The sequence below is a fragment of the Geotrypetes seraphini genome, chromosome 19 (assembly GCF_902459505.1).
Source record: "Geotrypetes seraphini chromosome 19, aGeoSer1.1, whole genome shotgun sequence".
NCBI lineage: Eukaryota > Metazoa > Chordata > Amphibia > Gymnophiona > Dermophiidae > Geotrypetes > Geotrypetes seraphini.
In genome coordinates this window covers 39,403,741-39,425,746 of record NC_047102.1, presented here as the reverse complement: position 1 = coordinate 39,425,746, position 22,006 = coordinate 39,403,741, and the positions used below count along the sequence as shown (strand labels likewise).

The 22,006-nt window shown below is 42.9% G+C and overlaps 1 protein-coding gene across 2 annotated transcripts in view; it reads right to left on the bottom strand.

Annotated features, from left to right (window-relative positions):
• PTDSS2 (phosphatidylserine synthase 2) overlaps positions 1 to 22,006 on the bottom strand; it is a 170,583-nt gene that overhangs the window by 148,143 nt on the left and 434 nt on the right. For both annotated transcript variants that reach the window (XM_033928021.1, XM_033928020.1), the window contains exon 2: positions 15,332 to 15,433. In XM_033928021.1, coding sequence (XP_033783912.1) covers positions 15,332 to 15,433 — 102 coding nt within the window. The remainder of the gene's footprint in view (positions 1 to 15,331; positions 15,434 to 22,006) is intronic.

Here is a 22,006-nt window from a genome sequence, read left to right as displayed (position 1 = left end):
GGGGTGCGGAGACAAGATGAAGGCAAGAGTCCTGGCAGATACTTGAAGGCAGGAGTCCCAGCATGCATGACGGCAGCAGGAAATTTCATGTCAGCTGATGCCAGCACTGAGCCTCTCTTCCTGCCCAGTGTGCGAGATCACGTGCAGACCACAAAAGAAGTACTGCTGGACAAGGGGAGGTAAAAGGGAGAAGAGGTGCTGCTGGACCTGGCAGAAAGAGAGGGAAAGGAAAGGTGGTACACACTGGAGGGGAGGGTGAGATGGTGCATGGGAAGAGAGCATGTTGAGGGGGGATGGGAAGGAGGGACACCACTGAGGGAAGAGGGAAGGACAGAGAGAGAAAGTGTACATAAGGCAGAAAGTGTTGGACTCATGAAGAGGGCAAGATGGATGGGGAGGGCAAAAAGAAGAGAAAGAGAAATGTTACACTGGGGAAGGGGGAGAGGGCAGAGAGTGAAAAGTTGGACTCATGGAGTAGGAAAGAGAGAGATGCTGTTTGGTTGTGGGAAGGAGGACCAGAGAAGCATGTAGAACGACGAGAGAGAGAGAGAAAAAAAAAAAAAAAATGTTGGACTGGTGGAAAGGAGGGAGAAATGTTGGACTGGGAGAGGGGGCCAGAAAGGAGGAAGGGAAAGAGAAATGTTACACTTGTGGGGAAGGAGGGAAAGAGAGAGATGTCAGACCATGAAAATAGGGAGGGAAGGAGAGAGAGATAGGAAGGGAAGGTAAGACATGGAAAAGTATATTTTGAGAAGAAAGCAGAAAAATTGAAAAAATTGAATGTTAAGTTAATGCCAAAGATGAATGCAAAATTTCCTTAAGAAATATCAGGGAAATGTACTGAGAAAAACCAAGGTCGAAAAAGCTTGCTATATAATCGAAACATAAGAGTATTCTGTCTGAAGAGGGTGATCAAAAACCTTCTATAAAAGCTCAGAGATATGGAACTCTGGAGGGAAGGCTGAAAAAAACCTCCCTGTGTAAAGAGTTCACCTTCCAGTCATTGCTACTATATACGTTTTTTGATCACGCTCATAGACTAGGATTTTTTCATAAAATTTGAAGAACTTTACACAATTTCAAAATATGATGGTAGTTTTCCTTTCTTCTTATGTCAATCATGCAAAAAGTCACTGCATAAATGGATTTAGAAATACATTCACTTAGCTTGCAAGAACAAGGTTAATGGGGTCCCAACATGGTCCCATTTCGTTGCCTGCCTCAGGAGACCCAACTAGTGCATGTTTCAAAAACAGTCCTGAGAGCTTGTTCAAAACGATCCTGGTAAGCTTCGTGACAAGCAATCATATCTAAAAGATATAATTCTTTGTGTCAGTTTGTGAGTAACAGTTCAGTACTCACACTGAAACACATAGCTTCAAAACATGTACAGTGGTGCCTCACACAACGAACTTAATTGGTTCCAGGAGCAAGTTTGTTATGTGAAACGTTCGTTATGTGAAACGCGTTTTCCCATAGGAATACATGTAAAAAAAAATAATTCGTTCTGCAGCATAAAATATGCTAAGATGACATAAAAAAGATAAATTTTTTGTTATTATTTTTATTTAGATACATCTAAAAACATACATCTCCCTGTCCTTTTACTTCCACTATCTTCCTATCCCATCTCTATTCCCTTTTGTCCCTCTCCCCATGATCAATCATCTCACCACCTCTCTCTGCCCTCACCCTCAGGGTTCAAGAGTGCTTCCACTCTTTTTCCTGTTGTTCTCTCTGCCTGTCACCCTATGATTTAGCATCCCTTCTGCCCTTGTCCAATATTTCCCCTTCTCTCCCTCCCTCTCATCCCCTGCTCCAACATGTGCTTTCAGCGGCCTTCTCCCCCCTTAAGCGTCTTTTCTTCTCCACTCCACCTTTCCTCCCTCCCTGCCTCCACCTTTGTGGCGCTTTTGCACCCGACCGACAACAGAACAGGCCCGGTCGGACAAATCTCCCTGTCCTGTAGCCGCGAATCTAAATTACCTTCTTACAGCAGCTGGATTATTGAAGCTGCTGTAAGAGGTAATTTAGATTCGCGGCTACAGGGCAGGGAGGTTTGTCGGCCGGGCCTGTTGTCGGTCGATCGGGGGACCTGACCAGCTGTGCACATTCTTCGGGGCGGACCGCCCCCTCCCCCCTCTTTCGTTCGCCATTGCCTTCTTCCTACCTGCCCTGCCGCAGCCGCACACAGCCGACCGGAAGTCTTCCTGATGTCAGCGCTGACGTCGGAGGAAGGGAGGGCTTTGCTTAAGCCCTCCCTCCGACGTCAGCGCTGACATCGGGAAGATTTCCGTTCGGCTGTGTGCTGCGACAGGGCAGGTAAGGAGAAGGAGACTACCCTCGACCAACCCCGCTGCGATCCAACCCCGCAGGAACCCCGGAAGGATGCAGCTCGGGCGACTTCGTTGTGTGAAACGAAGTACGTTATACGGATCACGACATAAAGTTCGTTGTGCGCAGCGTCCGCTGTGCGAGGCGGCCGTTATGCGAGGCACCACTGTATTTGACAAACCTAGGGATGTTTAGCACAGAGCTAAGAAATAATAATATTACATACAGCTGCTGGGTGGTTGAAAAAGTAACTTCTGAAGGTCCTATAGACTTCCAACCGCCAGGAAGATCGCGGTCTGTTAGCACTGCTTTTCAAGGAAAATGTCATGCCCTGAGCAGCGTGATGGCGTGGCTTCGTGACAAACTTGTCAATGTGTAGGAATGGTATGACAAATAAAGTCAGCTATATTGTAAGCCCAATGCAGGGCAAAAGGTAAAAATAGAGACTGTCAATATATGGAAATAATGTAACAAATGAATGGGAATAATGTAACAAATGGATAGAGGCAGCTGTATTGTAAGCTCGATGTAGAAAATGTTTAAAGAAATGCCAACCATTCAATCTCATTATTAAGTCCATTAGGTTGTAATGTGTTAAGAGTGTAGATCCATTTCTGTTCCTTTCTCCACAAAATCTGAGCTACATCGCCACCTCTGGTTGTTGAGACTGTGTCCAATATGGAGTATTGCAGTTCACTTAACTTATGTTGCATCTCTGACCAGTGAGAGACCAGAGGAGCTTCCTTGACTCCCGAACGGATCCTGCTTATGTGTTCTCCTATTCGAGTTTTAATACTATGAGAGCATCCAACGTAGTGGAGATGGCATGGGCATTGGATTATATACACCACCTGTTTGGAGTTACAGTTAGTCGGAGGACAGCAAAGTTGGTGCTGGATATCAATCCTGAAGTGTATATCCTGCACGCTGACACTGTATTCACACATCCTACATTGTCCACATGGGCTGTGTTGACCTGCAGTCATGGTATTTTAAGTTGCGCTGTTTTGAAAAAGCGAATCTAGGTAATTCCTGAAACTCTGGATGATATTTCATGATATCCCAATGCTGCTTTATAATGCGTTTGATTTGGAAAGCATGCTTGGAGTACGGGAGAACACACACGATGGCAGGGTCCTCAGTTTTAGAAGGAACATTCAATAATAAAGACCTGTTAGTGTATAACGCTCTTTTATACGCTCTGTGGATTACTGTGGTAGGGGGTATCCCTTATCCTGAAACCTGGTCTTCATCTCAATGGCTTGGGTTATGTACTCATGAACAGTGGAACACAGTCTGCGTAATCGCAAAAATTGTCCAGTCGGAATTTTGTTCCTAAGGTGCTTTGGGTGAAAGCTGCTGTATTCCAAAAGATTGTTTCTGTCGGTGGGTTTGCGGTAAATGCTGGTACTAAACTGACCCTGATATAGAGTAATATTAATATCCAAGAAAGCAATCTGACTCTGATCCTTATGCATAGTGAACTGAAGATTGCAGTTACACGAATTTAGCCATGTGAAAAAAGGATCTAATTGTGCCGCAGGGCCCACCCACACTGCAAAAATGTTGTCTATATAGCGTTTCCAAATCAAAATGTGTGGCCAAAATTGTGATGGATATAAGTGCTCATGTTCAAATTTAGAAACATATAAACATGCTATAGATGGTGCAATCTTGGCCCCCATGGTCGTGCCTTTGATTTGTTGATAATACGTCAAATCAAACTGAAAATAATTCATACTGAGAGCTATACGTGCTAGTTGAATTAGAAAAAGAATCCTGTTGTCTGATAACTCTAATGCTCGCAATTCCTGTTCTATGATGTCAATTGCTTCTTCCTGAGGAACAATGTAGGATGTGTGAATACAGTGTCAGCGTGCAGGATATACACTTCAGGATTGATATCCAGCACCAACTTCGCTGTCCTCCGACTAACTGTAACTCCAAACAGGTGGTGTATATAATCCAATGCCCATGCCATCTCCACTACGTTGGATGCTCTCGTAGTATTAAAACTCGAATAGGAGAACACATAAGCAGGATCCGTTCGGGAGTCAAGGAAGCTCCTCTGGTCTCTCACTGGTCAGAGATGCAACATAAGTTAAGTGAACTGCAATACTCCATATTGGACACAGTCTCAACAACCAGAGGTGGCGATGTAGCTCAGATTTTGTGGAGAAAGGAACAGAAATGGATCTACACTCTTAACACATTACAACCTAATGGACTTAATGAGATTGAATGGTTGACATTTCTTTAAACATTTTCTACATCGAGCTTACAATACAGCTGCCTCTATCCATTTGTTACATTATTTCCATATATTGACAGTCTCTTATTTTACCTTTTGCCCTGCATTGAGCTTACAATATAGCTGTGTAGGAATGTCATACCATTCCTACACATTGACAAGTTTGTCACGAAGCCATGCCCCCTTTTGCTGACATCATCACGCTGCTCAGGGCATGACATTTTCCTTGAAAAGCAGTGCTAACAGACCGCGATCTTCCTGGCGGTTGGAAGTCTATTGGACCTTCAGAAGTTACATTTTCAACCACCCAGCAGCGGTATGTAATATTATTTCTTAGCTCTGTGCTAAACATCCCTAGGTTTGTCAATTACATGTTTTGAAGCTATGTGTTTCAGTGTGAGTACTGAACTGTTATTCAAACTGACACGAAGAATTATATCTTTTAGATGTAATTGCTTGCCACGAAGCTTACCAGGATCGTTTTGAACAAGCTCGAAACGGGGCCACGTTGGGACCCCATTAACCTTGTTCTTGCAAGCTAAGTGAACGTATTTCTAAATCTATTTATACAGTGACTTTTTGCATGATTGACATAAGAAGAAAGGAAAACTAGCATCATATTTTGAAATTTTATGAAAAAAATCCTAGTCTATGAGCATGATCAAAAAACTTATATAGTAGCAATGACTGGAAGGTGAACTCTTTACACAGGGAGGTTTTTTCAGCCTTCCCTCCAGAGTTCCATATCTCTGAGCTTTTATAGAAGGTTTTTGATCACCCTCTTCAGACAAAAGATGAATGCAAGGCAGAAAGTGAAGATGGAGAAAAAAGCAATCAATGGATAAGGAGGCCTTGGAAACATAGTTAAAAGCACAGAAAAATAAAGTCACCAGACAACAAAGGTAGGAAAAATGATTTTATTTTCAATATAGTGATTGAAATATGTCTGTTCTAAGAAAGGAAAGATGTTAAACTTTAACTGTGAGGGCCGCAGAAAAAATAGTTAATGTCTTATTAAAGAAATGACAATTTTGCATGAAGTAAAACTCTTTATAATTTATAAATCTTTCCTTTAAAGAGTTTTACCTCATGCAAAATTGTCATTTCTTTAATAAGACATTAACTATTTTTTTCTGCAGTCCTCCAAATGCCTACAAATCCAAAATGTGGCCCTGCAAAGGGTTTGAGTTCGAGACCACTGCATTAGACCAACCAAAGTACCTAAAGTCTGTCCTGAGCATTAGCAGCTCTAGAGGCAGAGTGGCAAGGAGCCAGCTGGGGGCCTATAAAAAGAGAAGCTTGAAGATCTTAAGGACACTCATTTGTCCGTTCAGGCAGCTGCCCAGATTCTGTGAAAAATACAAAATTCTATGTGGGTGAAAGTTAGAAGAGAATTCAGCATTGCAAAAAATTTAATCAGAAGTTGATAAGTGGAATATCAGAGCAATGATGCTATGGAAAGCCTCTTCCCTGGAGATCTGCTTGGTCAAATTTGGGATAAATTGTTGCATTTCAACCATGTTTAATGCAGCAACCATCCTGACCAATTTAAAATAGCTAGGCAGAACCTGAAACTCATGAAAATTCACAGTTCGATCACTGGCTAAATGATGTGATTTATTTTTTAAACACACTGAGGACTATGTAAGCCTGTCCTAAGATATTTGTAGATATAAACAGTTCAAAACCTTTCATTAACAACTACCACAAAGCTGTTTCTACATCTGTCTCTAAGAATAGCATTTGTATCCTGCTCCAGGAACCAACTGCTACTGTTCATCCCCCATGCATTGCTAGAGTCATTTCCAAGACGTTTGGAGAGTCACAATTTTGTGAGTTGGAAAAATATGAGAGATCCTTACTGGGTATTCTAAATCTGTCTCTAACAGCCAGCAGGCAACCAGTCATTGCACACTTAAATGATGATCTTGTGCACTTAAATCCATTGTTAAGATGTCTTAACACAATGGAATGTAAGTTACCCAAAACTAGAACGCTCGCAAATATACAACACACAATAAGGAACTTTAGGAACTACAAAATTTGATCAAGTCATTCAGAAGAGAAAAAATGCTATTTCTGTTTTCTCATGCCATTGCTCCCATACTGTTTAAAGTTTTCTACAATAATCGTTACCACCAACAGCAATGTTTATTTGGAAAGAAACTAGCTCTGGGCTTAATTTGTAGATGAAGTAAAATTTATCTCAGCTAGTACTTTGGGAATTGTATGTACAAATCCCATCATTGGTAACCAGCTTCTCTAATTAGATACACTTGAGGCACATACTAAAAGTATAGCACCTAGTCAAAACATTCAGATTAAACAAAAACAGTACTTGAAATCTCTTCCAAGTCTGACCACTATCAAGAGTACCAAAGGAGGCACATAACAACTCATAATTGGGAGGATCCAAGATGGCGACTGAGGCAAAAGTGTGAAGCGCAGCTCCATGCTTCCCCGTTTGTATTATCTTACCTGCGTATTCTTTGGGATGCGTTTCTATCCAGTAAAAAGACCTACTGGTTCTCCCTCACTGTTTCGCGATGGGGAAAAGAAAAGGAGCTTCGCAACCAGGACCTCCGGTGGTCGGCGGCTCCAGAAGCATGATAAAGACAATGTTAGACGCCGGAATTGCACATCAGACTTCAGGGATGACCCAGGCTTCGGGAGGAGTGCATAGTCCATCGGCAAAACTCAGCACTGATCAGGCTTCTCCGAGCCCGATTCAAAGGTAGCCTCCTCCCCAACCTGAAGGAAGTATTACAGCTGTGGACGAGGCAACTTAGCAGTCCGGTGAAGCTGGACAAGTGGTGAGCCCCAGAGGAGAGGTGGGAGGAAAGTCTCTTGTGAGAGAAGTCTCCACTGAAGAGTTTACCATCGATGTCCCCCACATCCCAAGTTGGTGAGAATATCTTATCTTTACCAGTTCAGTTTGGGGAGTTAATTAAACCTGCCCAAGTCAATTTAGACAACCTGTGGAAGGCAATAGTTACCATGGACTCTAACCTAAAAAAGGCAATAACTGTAGTTCGTGCTGACTGTGCTACCATTAGTACTCAGGTCAATACACATGGGATCACTCTAAAAGAGCATAGTGAGACTAAAATTTGGAGATTGAGATTGTTAAGGAAAAATCTTATATACAGAAAAAAATGGAATATCTGGAAAATAAACAAAGAAGAAATAATTTAAGAGTATTACATTTTCCAAAATCGCCTGTAATTGCTCTGTTAGCAATGATGCGGAAGTATTTAAAAGAAATTCTGTTAATCCCGGAAAAAAATCTTCCTCCAATAATTAAAGCTCAGTATCTATCTCCGAGTGGGAAAAAACAGCTTGTCTTTACTCCTGGACGAGAAATAGGACAGAAGGCTGACTTAAATTTGACAAATTTTTGGGAGGACTCACTTGAAATAACAGAGAGAAACACTCTCATTGTGACTTTTGCCCTAGCGCAGGGGTGTCCAGCCTTTTGGCTTCCCTGGACCACATTGGCTGAAAAAAATGTTTTTGGGGCCGCGCAAACGCTGCAGCAAGACAGAGGAGGGAGCCAGCAAGACGGTAAACACCGGGGCCGCACAAAATACTTCACAGGGCCGCATGCGGCCCTTGGACCACAGGTTGGACACCCCTGCCCTAGAGTTTGATAGGGACTTAATTCTACTGACATACTTTAGGCACTTGAATGATATGTTTTTTGGTTCCACTGTATGTGTTTTTCCTGATTTGTCTAAAGAAACAAAAAAGAAGAAAATATTTTCTTAGTTATAGAACCAGAGTTTTGGCCCTTGATGCTCAGTTTCTTATGTATTTCTTTAGAAGGGAAGAATGTCTTATTTTTTGATCCAAAACAATTAGGTGAGTTTATTACAATCAGAGAAGGAGGTGGAGTCACTATTGGTTCAATTATGCCACCCACAGTGTAGCGAACCAGCTGTCTGGGGGTTAACTATGTCCCTGATTCTGTCTAATAGGTTAAGTATTTGTTTTGCTTTATTTTAATTTTCTTTGTTCTTGGATTCAAAGATTGTGGACTAAATAATTAATCTATTATTTAATGTTAATTCAATCACATTTACTTTATTGGATTATTTCCAAATCCTTTCAAGTTTGTGTACTTGTTATGATGAAAAATTTGAATAAAAATAAAAGTTAAAAAAAAGTACCAATGGAGCAGAAAAATATTTAGAAAACCTAGGCACCAATCAAAATTCAGAAGTTAAAAAGGCATTCATTCTTACTAGCTTTTTAATTTTTTTCAGTCTTATTCTTCCCTCCTACCTCTGTACACATTATGGGGCAATCTTATAACTCTAATTAGGCTTCAGACTTGTGTTCTAGAATGCTGTTATAGATTAACATTAATATGGCAGGGCATGCCTACACTTAGGCATGATTTATGACAGTTCAATGGCAGGTGAAATGGGCATGTTTAAGAGTCCAATTCTTGTTGTAATACATCTTGGATAATTCTTTTGTAATCCGCCTTGAACTGCAAGGTCATGGCGGAATAGAAATCCCTAATGTAATGTAATGTAATAGTATTGGAGACATGCCTATGCCTTTCTCCAATGAATGCTCTCCTTGCAGTTACATGCTACCTTACAGAATAGGGTGTAATGCATATACATAAATGCCACTATTCGATGTGCTTACACACAAAGCCCACATAACTACACACACCTAGTTGAATTGTCCTCTATACCAGTATTTCTCAACACGTGGTACGCGTACCCCAGGAGGTATGAACCATTGTCATGGGGTACACTGCACCAGCGCTGTATGTCTTCCAACTTCCTTCTGCCGTCGCCTATCTCCCGCCTTCGTCTTCTCTCCCCCATCTTCCTCCACCCCCACCCCGGACCAGCAGTGGCAGCTCACTGTGTGCTTTTAATTTCTCCACACAGCTGCCACTAGCATTAGTTTAGTTGGCAATTCCATCAGACAGCCTCAGCACACATCCAACGAAAGAGAAAGTTGAATCATTGGCATAGCAAAAGCCCCAAGGCTGCCTGATGGAATCACCGGCTCAGCAGTACCTCTCCTCTCCCTAGCGGCAGCTCACTGTGTGCTTTTAACTTCCCAACACAGATGCCACTAGCTTTAGTTTAGCCGCGGTTCCATCAGGCAGCCTTGGGACCTTTGCTAGGCTGGCCCATCTTAGATGAAAAAGGAAGTTGCATCACCAGAGGCGGGCGGCCTAGGAAAGGCTCAGAGGCTGCCTGATGAAACTGTGGCTAAAGTAACGCTAGCGGCAGCTCTGTGGGGGAAGTTAAAAGCATGCAGTGAACTGCTGCTAGGGAGAGAGAGAGGTGCTGCTGGACATGGCAGAAGGTGAGGGGAAGGGAAAGGTGTGAACATGAAGGAGAAGGGGAGAGAAAGGAAAGGTGCTGCACGCTGAAGGGAAGGGTGAGATGGTGCATGAGGAGAGAGCATATTAGTTGTGAGTGGGGTTGGGGGGAGGGAAGGAAAGAAAATTGTTGCAAGATGAGGGAGAGTGATGAAAGAGGGAGAAATGGACAGAGTGTAGAGGAGAGGGAGAAATGGGGCGAGAACATGTGAGTGGGGTTGGGGAGAGATGGACTAGGGGTGGGAAGGAGGGAGGTCACACTTGAGGGAAGGGGCAAGGAGAAAAAGCATGCAGGACTCATTGAGAGAGAGGGAGAGATGGATGAGGAGGGAAGGAGAAATGTCACACTCAGGGGAAGGGAGAGAGGGCAGAGTAAAAGCTAGACTCATGGAGGGGGAGAGAGACGTTGGTTGGGGGGAGGGAATGAGGACTGGAGGAGAGGAAGCATGCAGGAAGCAGAGGGAAATATTGGATGCAGTCAGAAGGAAGTGCAACCAGAGACTCATGAAAATCACCAGACAACAAAGGTAGGAAAAATGATTTTATTTTCACTTTAGCGATCGAAATGTGTCAGTCTTGAGAATGAGAGGAAATGGAGGAAATGCGTAGAGGAAAAGATTTGTCCATTCCAGAAGAAAAGCATCTGCCTCAAGGCGGTGAGGAAAGTATATCCTGGAGCAGAACTGAGGCAGTTTGTAGTTGTGGGGAGCTGCAAAGAGGTCTATCTGTGGTGTTCCTCATTGTGAAAAAATATGATGGGAGGCCCGATAAATGGGAATATGAGTGTAGGCCTCCTTGAGATCCAGAGAGCATAACCAGTCGTTATGGGATAAAGAGATGCCAGGGACAACATTCGAAACTTTTCTTTGACTAAAAATTTGTTGAGAGCCCTGAGATCCAGAATGGGTCGCAGATCACCTGTCTTCTTCGGAACTAGGAAGTAACGAGAGTAAAACCTCCTGTTCTGCTGTTCCAAGGGAACTGGTTCGATGGCATGGAGATGAAGAAGAGCTTGAGCTTCCTGAAGAAGAAGGGCGGTCTGGGATGGATTGGAAGGATACTCTCTTGGAGGAAGCTCTGGTGGAACCTGATTGAAATGGAGAGAGTATCCCTCCCCGACGATAAGCACCCAGAGGTCAGATGTAATTAGTGTCCATTGATGGTAAAAATGATGGAGATGACCTCCTATAGGGAGAATGGAGACAGAGACAGAACGATGGAGGTTATGCTCTGTTGTAAACAGTCAAAAAGGCTGAGAAGCCTGAGGAGCAGCAGAATGTTGGGATTGCTGTTGCTTCCGAGGTTGCTGTTTTTTCAGAGGAGGGCGAGTATAAGGAGCCAGCTTTGGAGGAAAACGCCTTTGATAGATAACAGCAGGGCGTGCAGGCTTGGCAGGAGCTGGCTTCGGTTTGGATCTGACAATGGAAGCAAATGATTTTGCATGGTCAGATAATTTCTTGGTGGCTGCCTCGATGGATTCATCAAAGAGGTCGTTGCCTTGACAAGGAAGGTTAGCTAAACGGTCTTGAAGGTTAGAGTCCATGTCAATGGTTCAAAGCCAGGAAAGATGACGCAAAGTTACCGAGCAAGCAGCCACTCGGGAAGATAACTCAAAAGCATCATAAGATGATTGAAGGAGATAGAGACGTAACTGAGAGAAAGAAGCAATCAGTTCTTGAAACTCAAAATGCATTTGGTTGTCCATATAAGCCAAAATCGGCAAAAGGGAAAGAAGAAATTCAAAATAAAATGAAATAAAAATGATAGTTAAGGACTTTAGAGGACATCATAGCATTCTGGTAGATGCGACGTCCAAATTTGTCCATAGTTTTCCCCTCTCTTCCAGGAGGAACTGTGGCATAGACCTTGGAAGGATGGGATCTCTTCAAGGAGGATTCAACAAGCAGGGATTGATGAGAAAGCTGCGAGTTGTCAAATCCTTTGTGATGCACAGTTTTATACCTCGAGTCCAATTTTCCTGGAACTGCTGGTATGGAAAAAGGAGTCTCCATGCACCGAGCAAAAGTCTGATTCAAAAGCTTATAAAGTGGAAGCTTGAGACTCTCAGCCGGAGGCTGAGGGAGATGCATGACTTCTAAATATTCCTTAGAATATTTGGAGCCAGTATCCAATTTTACATTCAAGTCCATAGCCATCTGTCACAGGAAAGACGAGAAAGATAGCTGATAGGTCACTTGTCCCTGGTTAGAATGAGTCGCACAGCCTTTCCTGTCAGTTTGGAGGGTTGTCTAGCACGTGCAATGAGAAGATGACAAACTGAGAATCCTGCGCGAAAAGCTTTGAAACCTGTACGCCCTGCCACCCTAGAAATAGAGAAAGACAGTCCTGGCCGCAGGAAAAAGACAAAGTGCCACCAGGCCACCCCGCTCCGCTACTAGAGTGTCCCCCAACTGGAAAGCTATCACTCTAGCACTATGAATTATTTCTATAGCACTATCAGACACACACAGCGCTGCATAGAGGCACAAAGAATAAGGAAACCCTTAAACATACAGAGCCTCACCCTTCAGGGACCCTTAGAGAGACTAGGAGATACCCATATGAAGTACAGGGTACTCTATTGCCGCTTACATCACTGTGTGGCGATTTGCCCTCTGCCAATCCAGTGCTGATATAAATCGAGAATGGGCGGCTGAGCACAGGGCAGTCTCTCTCTAAAGTGCCATAAGGCCTAAAAATACAGTTCCCATTAAAGTAGCTGCTTCTCTTCAAGTTAAGCAAGTGGGAGAGACACGCTCACAAAACTTGATCACCTCCACCTTGCCTGACGCATCTGAGCATGAAGGGAGTTAGAAACCACAGCATACGCTGTGCAAACTCATGGAAACACTGATCAAGCAGAAACTCGACGAAATTCTAGACGAAGAAAATTTACGAGATCCACACCAACACGGATTTACCAGGGGAAGGTCCTGCCAATCTAATCTGATTGACTTCTTTGACTGGGTGACCAGTCATCTGGATGCCAGGGAGTCCCTGGATGTGATATATTTGGACTTCAGCAAAGCTTTTGATAGCGTCCCACACCGCAGGCTGTTGAACAAACGAAAATTGATGGGATTAGGGGATACATTCACTACATGGGTAAAGGATTGGCTAGATGGTAGGCTTCAAAGGGTGATGGTAAACGGTACCCCCTCCAAAACGTCAGCAGTAACGAGTGGAGTACCTCAGGGCTCCGTCTTAGGGCCGATTCTATTCAATTTATTCATAGGAGATTTGACCCAAGGGCTTAGAGGAAAAGTATCACTGTTTGCCGACGACGCCAAACTAGGCAACATAGTAGGCAAAAGCAGTGTTCCTGACTGTATGATGCAAGACCTACGGAAACTGGAACAGTGGTCATCAACTTGGCAGCAGGCATCAATGCTAAAAAATGTAAAGTAATGCACCTAGGCAAAAAAAATCCACACAGAACTTACTCACTAAATGGTGAAACCTTGTCCAGGACCACGGTGGAACGTGATTTAGGAGTGATCATTAGCGATGATATGAAGGTTGCCAATCAGGTGGAGAAAGCGTCGTCCAGGGCAAGACAAATGATGGGCTGCATCCGGAGGGGTTTTGTCAGCAGAAAGCCTGAAGTCATAATGCCACTGTACAGATCCATGGTGAGACCCCATCTCGAGTATTGTGTTCAATTCTGGAGACCACACTACCGGAAAGATGAGTTGAGTCGGTTCAGTGTATGGCTACCAGGATGGTCTTGGGGCTCAGGGATCTCACGTATAAGGAAAGGCTAAAAAAATTGCGGATGTACTCACTGGAGGAGCGAAGAGAGAGGGGGGACATGATTGAGACCTTTAAGTATATCACAGGGCATATAGAGGTGAAAGATGATATCTTCAGTCTTACAGGGCCCTCGGTAACCAGAGGACACTCGCTGAAAATCAGGGGAGGGAAGTTTCAAGGTGATGCTAGGAAGTATTTCTTCACCGAAAGGGTGGTCGATCATTGGAACGAGCTGCCTCAGCAGGTGATTGAGGCCAGCAGCGTGTTAGATTTTAAGAGAAAATGGGATATTCACGTGGGATCTATAGGGGAGTAGAAGTCAGGGAGTGGGTCATTGGTATGGGCAGACTCGATGGGCTGTGGCCCTTTTCTGCCGTCAATTTCTATGTTTCTATGTTTAAAAGTCAGCTGTATAAATAAACACCCTGACCGGCGCTCCCTCCAGCACGTGCCTGTTTCGCGCTGAAATGGGCTGGCTCCTGCAATAGTGTTAAAAAAAAAAAAAAACTTACCCGGAGCCAACCGCTATAAATTTTTTACACAGCTTCAGCATAAATTAAATAAAATCAACCTCAGGGAGAAACTGTATTAATGCTGTGGTGTTCCCAACAGCGCTGGAGAACCATCGCGCATCTATTGCACGCTGTAATGAAGCGGCTCCTGAAAAATCCCCCTGGAGCCATCCTCTCAATCACCTCAACACGGCCGCGACAAATGCCACCTATAGTCAGGCTTACACTAACGCTGCGAAGCTGCAGCCATGGTAAAAGAAAGTGCGGGAAGACACCGGCTCCCTCAAGGGAGTCTAAACCATTTACCCGAAGCCCTTCACAAAAATACCACATCAATAAAACAAAATTTTACTCCACAAAATTTAGCCTGACTCCAAACTCGCAGCTCTAACAACTAAACAGAACCCAGATTTTCCAACATAAGTATGGAACACAATAGAAAACACGTACTCGGAATCTTGTTGTTAGTGCTGGGAGATGCCGGTAAGTGCCGGTTGCTCAGTACTAGCAGGGCATCAATGCCATTTAGCCACTTTGGTCTTTTTTTTTTTTTACTACATTAAGGGAAAGAAGAAAAATAGAGACCAAGGCAGACCTTCCATCACTGGAGGGAAGGTGAGGTAGGGATCCGGAGGGGGGGCAGGTGTAACCCCTAAAGCCGGCACCGTTCAGCCGGATACCCCTCTCTCACTGAAGAGAAACCTCAAGAGGAAAAAATAATTTTCCAGTCACAGGCAGAATCCAGGAACTAGTTGAATAGTGACCATCACCTGCTGGGAGATAGAGCATACTGAAGATACAGGAGGTGTGCCAGCCAATAGGACCACCTGTTAATCAGTTTCTCTATCTCCACCTGCTGGTAGATGTGTGCTATCCCACTAGTCTCTGGATTTATCTGCTGCTGTTGCTAAGGAAGTTACAAATCCATAACAAACTAGTCCACAATGAGAATCCAACTAAATCCTTAATGATATCATTTATGTAGGGACTGTGAATTAAGAAATACACAAGGAATAGAATAGTATCTATCTTTCTGCTATTTATACAAAATGGGTACATAGCTGCAGATGGCAACTGTAAAATCCAATGCACTTTAGTAAAAGGGCCATTATAGTGCTTAAAAATTACCTTTTTGTGTTGTATGCTGTGTCTTGAGGAGTTTCTTCAAGCAGCGTTACATATCCAAGTGCACAAGTGAGGATAAACAGGACTGTTAAGGTGTGAGCTCTCCTGTAAAAATAATCAGTCCCACTACATTAACATACATATTTCTGTACATCAAACTATGGCCCCCTTTTACTAAGCCAAGCAGCAAATGCTCCAACACACATTCAATTCTGTACCAGCCTGCACTGTCGGGCTTAGTAAAAAGGGGAGTATTTTGTTAATATTACCAATTTCATGAGCAATTACAAATGTTAGGTATGAGTTCCTGAGCATCCCTTATATACCTGCAAGGAATATTATTACATCATGCCCAAAGCAGTCAGTTAATCTTCTTCCTCATGAATGTGCCCCGACTCCCACCACAGTTGGGGTCAGCAACTGGAGAGGAAAGAAGGGCTGCCTGGGTCTAAACATGGGAGAATGACTTCAAGTCTCAAAAAGGGAATATTTGCAGCTGAAAAAGTTATTGCCAGCTGATCCAACAGCACACAGCCAGCTCTGCCTTAAGTTTCTTACCATATAGTTATATGATGGCAGAAGACGAGCTGTATGGTCCAGTCTGCCCAACAAGATAAATTCCTCATAAGGTGTCCTCTAGTTCTACTGCTTTCCTGTCTCTGGAAAAGGTTTGTTTGTATAATCAATACCTTTCCCTATGCTGTAACTATCCCACATAAAATGTTTGCACTGTGAAGTCAAAAGGTAAAAGAAACCTGAAGCTTGCTGAAGAACAGGTTCTTAATTGTTATGTATGTTACCATGTAACCCATTCTGAGCTCCTTGGGGAGGACAGGATATCAATCGAATTAAATAAATAAAATAATAAGAATGTTTCTAACTGGATCTCAAAAAGTAAACATATGAGAAATAAGAAATAAGAAAAGAGGAAATTTTTTTAATGTTTATGCAGTACAAAGACTTCAATACTTTGGTCTCAACATTTTCCCTATTGCAAATACTGGAATATTTTAGTAGTAAAATTTGGGGAGGTCAATTTTGAACTGCAGTACAGCTTTGATTTATCCCTTCTTTCCTTCCATCGCTACAGACACTGAGCTCTTTGTTACTTATAATTTTAAATTCTACTGGGTCAGACTAAAGGTCCATCTAGCCCAGTATCCTACTCCCAACAGTGGCCAAGCCAGGTCACAAGTTCCTGGCAGAAAACCAAATAGTAGCAAGATTCCATCCAGGGACAGTAGTGGCTTTCCCCATGTTTATCTCAATAGCAGACAATTGAAATACCCTCCAGCAACTTGTCCAAACATTTTTTTCACCCAGATATGCTAAACAGAGAATGACACAGGGATGGGTACCCGTAGGACACGGACAAACTTTGTCCTCCTGTTATTCTCTAAAACTTGAGACTATGTTAAAACTTAACATCAGACAATTGGCAACCAAATTCAATGATTAACCCCCCCCAAAAAAAAAAAAAATAATAATAAAATAAAATAAAAAACTGCAGAAGCTGCTTTTGGATTTTAATGAACTACTGTTAAATTACATTATTTGTGTCTTTTCTGCCTATCTGCAACATCCTTCCATCATGTGCTCAGCTGCTCAAGCATCTTACTGTTACTGCTACAGATTCATCCATTGTTGCTGGCATCAAGGAGCATTTCCAACATTCAATAGACACTTATTTTCCTGTTCATTCACTACACAGTTTAGGTTCCCTTCTACACCAATGTCTGAAAGACAATACAATTTCCTGCCCAGATGATGTAAAAAAAAAAAACCCCAAAATAAAACATAGGCAACTGAATCTTTGGGAAGGTTGTTATCAAAGCCAGATAGAAATAAAAAGCTTTATTTGTGATTTATAAACAGTTATACAGAATATTGTCCCATTTTATACATCGAAAGATTTAAATATAAAATCAGAAATGTTTGAGGCTTGTGCAAATAAAGACAGAGCTCAAAGGGATGGGGATGGAGCCTGTGAGGACAGGGACAAATTGTCCCCATGTCATTCTCTAATGCTAAACATTATTACCACATCATCCGGCAACAAGTTCCAGAGCTTAACAAATCAATGAATTAAAAAAATATTTCTTCCTATTTGTTTAAAAATATTACCATATAACTTCCTGTAGTGTCCCCTAGTCTCTGTACTTTTTAAAAAAGGAGAATTAAAAAACTGGGCCAATCAGAGCCTCAGGCCCCAGGGAGGGAAAAGCCTATTTTGAAGAGGAGTAGGAATCCCTCCATCAACCATCTAAATCAAGGTAAGGACGGTACTGGTTGTTAGAGGCACGGGGGGGGGGGGGGGAGATTATACATCTAGCAACAGCTGATTGAATATCTAAGAAGAGCAGAGTTGAATGTCAACCACCCCAAGACAATTGGTATAGTGAAAGATGTCGCAAAATTTAAAAAAAAACACTGTATAGTAAAATTAGGCCACCTGAACAGATAAATTAGAAATTAAATATAAATTATCTGTAGTTCCTTTCTATTTTAACATTTTGGAAACTGCCTTGTTACTGCCTAAAGAAGGGCTGTATATGAAATAAAACAAAAGCATAAGTAAAAGGTCTAAACTGAACAGAGAGGCAGTAGCAGTCAATAACCAATACATACTGTACATTCAGTATACCAGCTATGGTATTTAAAGCACTACCACTGAATATTACCCCTACTATATGATGCAACTGCACTTTCAGTACACTGCCCAGTTCTGATCACCCCATCCTTAAAAGGATATACTGTAGTGAAGCAGTCTCAAGCTCAAACCCTTTGCAGGGCCACATTTTGGATTTGTAGGTACTTGGAGGGCCACAGAACAAATAGTTAATGTCTTATTAAAGAAATGACAGCTGTGTATAGTTGAAATTACCAAAAGCAATTAAGGAAAGATTTATAAACTATAAAGAGTTTTACCTCATGCAAAATTGTGATTTAGATTCTAAAGTATCAACTGCAAGAGACAAGATTTTGGTGTAGCCCTCTAGGCTTTTTTGTAGAGGAGAGAATCAATGTCCAACTTGTGCCTTAAATGTCCGGTGATCACGACCACACTTTCTCCAGCACCGGACACAACCACCATCTTACATCAAACAGTCACCACCAGAAGAAGTGCCGAATTTCACGAGAGCTCACAAGATTAAGTACACATGCACAAGCTGCACTGCCTCCAATGGTTACTTTACGTTCTGAACATTGCCCGCCTCACTGCTTTAACCTCACACAAGCACTTTCCTGCATCTGTATGCGATTGTGAGGTGGAGTGGAGAGGACACGTGTGTCCCTTTTATTATTTTGTTGTTCTTCCCTTTGTTTCTGATTCCACTACAGCAGTGGTTTCAAACTCGTGCCCACCAGGTACTATTTTGAGGCCCTCGGTATGTTACCATTGTTTTAGAACGTTGCCCGCCTCACTGCTTTAACTTTACGCAAGCGCTTTCCTGCATCTGTATGCGATTGTGAGGTGAAGTGGAGAGGACAATCGCGAGGACAATCGCATACAGAAGCAGGAAAGCGCTTGCGTAAAGTTAAAGCAGTGAGGCGGGCGCGAGTTTGAAACCACTGCTGTAGTGGAATCAGAAACAAAGGGAAGAACAACAAAATAATAAAAGGGACACACAATCCCTTTATGAAGAAAGTTGAATAGATTAGGGTTTTTCAGGAGTGGAGTGGAACAGGTATATAGGAAAAACTTAAGCTCTACCCATTCTGAGCTCCTTGGGGAAAACAGGATATAAATGAATTAAATAAAATATAATCCTAGGATAGAGGATTCGGCCACAAAGCTAACAGATAAAGACTCTTAAAAGCAATTGGAGAAAGTATTTTTTCACTCATAAGAACAGAAGAATAGCTTTACTAGGTCAGACCAGCTCATCTTCATGGTGGTCAATTCAGATCACTAGTACACAGCAAAAACCCAAAGAGTAGCAACATTCCTTGCTACTGATCCAGGGCGAGCAGTGGGAATTTTGCACAACCATACAATACAGACTGCAGTGTCCCTCGTGGCTCAAATCAACTTGTCACCAGACTGATGGCAGAGGACAACACAGCAGCTACTCCTCTCCTCCTGCCATGTGATTGGTCCAAGCACAGACAGCAATCTGGTATTGGGTACCAGGAGCAGGAGGAGGGATGAGTAGAGGCTTGTGTTGTGTTCCATGGGGGATATGGAGGAGGGGAGGGGATAATGAATAGAGCAAATGGGGGTAGAGAGAGTAAGCTGAAGGTAGGGACAGTGAGCAAGAATTGCTAGATTTATTGATATCTTCTTAGTAATTCCTAGTTAATTCAAATACGCCATGATTCATGACAGGATTCCGAGCTTGATGGACTTTTGTCGGACTACATAGCATGTTTACTAGCTCCTATACCATATTTTATTCAAAATTCAGCCAAGGAATCATTAGTACCTGTTTTTAGTTTTGCAAAAAGGAAAACATTTTGTTCTTTTCCAAACTCATATATTCAGTTCAGTGCATTTCACATCCTGCATGTTGCACTACATTAACTGTGCCACAATTTATTATCCATTTTAGATTTTTTTTAAATCCTCCAAAAAGAACCCAAATCATCATCATCGCTTAAACAGTAAAAACAAAACTCAACACTACTCATACATGTATTAGTTTACAACTACTCCACTTTTAAATACTGTAAGTTAAATATTTAAAAACTAACTTCCATGCTCCCTCCTTTTCATTTTGCTCTTGGCTCACACTAAAATTCTACATAGTTAAATACAGAGTCTAACCTAACAGACCACATGATTGCAAATATGTAAATTCTAGAACAACGTTGATAAGATTGTGAGCTTGCCAGGACAGAGAAAAATGCCCCAGTACCTGAATAAACTCATGTAAACCATTCTGAGCTCTCTTGGGATAACAGTACAGAAAATTGAATGAATTAATGAATAAATAATAAGGTGGGGTTTTTTAAGGGGGGGTTACACAGTATACACTTCTCCCTCTGAATCTGCAGTTTAAATATCCACTGGATCTTCCCCGCCTCATAGACCTTACCTGGTGGTCTAGCAGGCTTTCGGAACAAGAGTGATCTTCCTACGTTCCTGCCCCATGCAGATCACTCATAGAAAATAGCTAGAAGCAGTTCCCATTGTAGTCTCAAGAGACGACGGAATTCACGGCAGCCATTTGCTATGAGTGATCTTCACGGGGTAGGAGCATAGGAAGATCGCTCTTGCCCCGAAAGCTCACTAGACCACCAAGTAAGGTCTGGGATGCCAGGAGGGAGGCAGGAAGGTCCAGAATGAGGCGGGGTGGGTCAGAGCCAGCCGAAAACTTATTCGTGATTTTTCGCACTTCGCAGTCTGGCTCTGCACCCAACCCTCGCGAATACCGAGGAAGAAGTGAGTGGAGAATCCTAAAGTGCTGCTGCTGGAATTTTTATGGCAATAAATGTATTTATTTTAAAAATTTATATAAAGCCTAAAAAAAAAAAAAAAATTAAGCTTATATACCGCAATACCGTGATGATGCAAACTCACTTTTGTAACTCATTGAATGGCAAATATTTACACTGCCACCAAGGCTAGTGCAACTATCGACCACTCTAGGCCAGTGCATCACAAACTGTGTGCTGCCCGGAATACCAGGTGTGCTGTGAAACGCTGGGGAGGAGGAGAGGTGCCGGTTGACTGCCTACAGGACATGCCTCTGGTAGCGAAAAGCACATCCTGTAGCCAGCACCTCTCCTTCCCTCTGCGCCTCTTCCCTTCCAGCACTCCCCACTAGCAGCTCAGGACCCTATGTGGAGAGCCTGCGCGCACAGACATCAACGTGATGTCATCATGTCAACGTTCGTACAAAGTTTGTGAGACGCTGCTCTAGGAAAACCTTCAGCCTTATGGTCCTCCTCCCTAACTCCTCGGTTCACCTTCTAAGACAGTGTATCGCAAACTGTGTGCCGCCTGATATTTCTGGTGTGCCGTGGTATGCTGGAGAAGAGGAGAGGTGCCGGCGCTGGATGACTGTCTACAGGACTTGCCTCTCGTGACGCCGGCACCTCTTCTCTCTGCCGGCCCTTCTCTCCGTCACGGGTCTTTCTGCATGGGCCTTTTGTCCAGCACGGGCCTTCTCTCCGGCGCAGGTCTTTCTACATGGGCCTTCTCTCCAGCACGTGTCTTTCGTCGCAAAGCCCGTTTGAAGGGTCTTGGCGCATGCGCCAACAGCGGTGTGCAAGACATCACCACGCTGACGCCAGTGCGCTTCCGGGTATCTCGAGCCGGGGCCACTAGATTTATGGTGTGCCCCGGCTCGAAAAAGTTTGCGAGACACTGTTCTAAGATATTGTCGTCACCCTGGGAGGTGATGAAACTTTGCCTTATCGGTAGAAAGAGGGCACCGATAGTTATTTCAGTTTACACATCCACTTTACACCCTTCACGCAATTGTTTATTCAAAATATTTGATTAAACTTTTATCCAGCAGTACAAAGCATTAAAAAAAATACAGGAAGACAAACATGTCAGCATTGTAGACATACATGTACTAAATTATTGGGCAAACATGGACTAAACAGACAAACTCAGGCCATGCAAACAATAGGAGAAGGGGGCAGAAATGCAATTTTTTTTATAGAAAGAATACATAAAAGGAAAATAGAAAAAAATAAACTAAACCTCGCCTTGATTGCAATGTC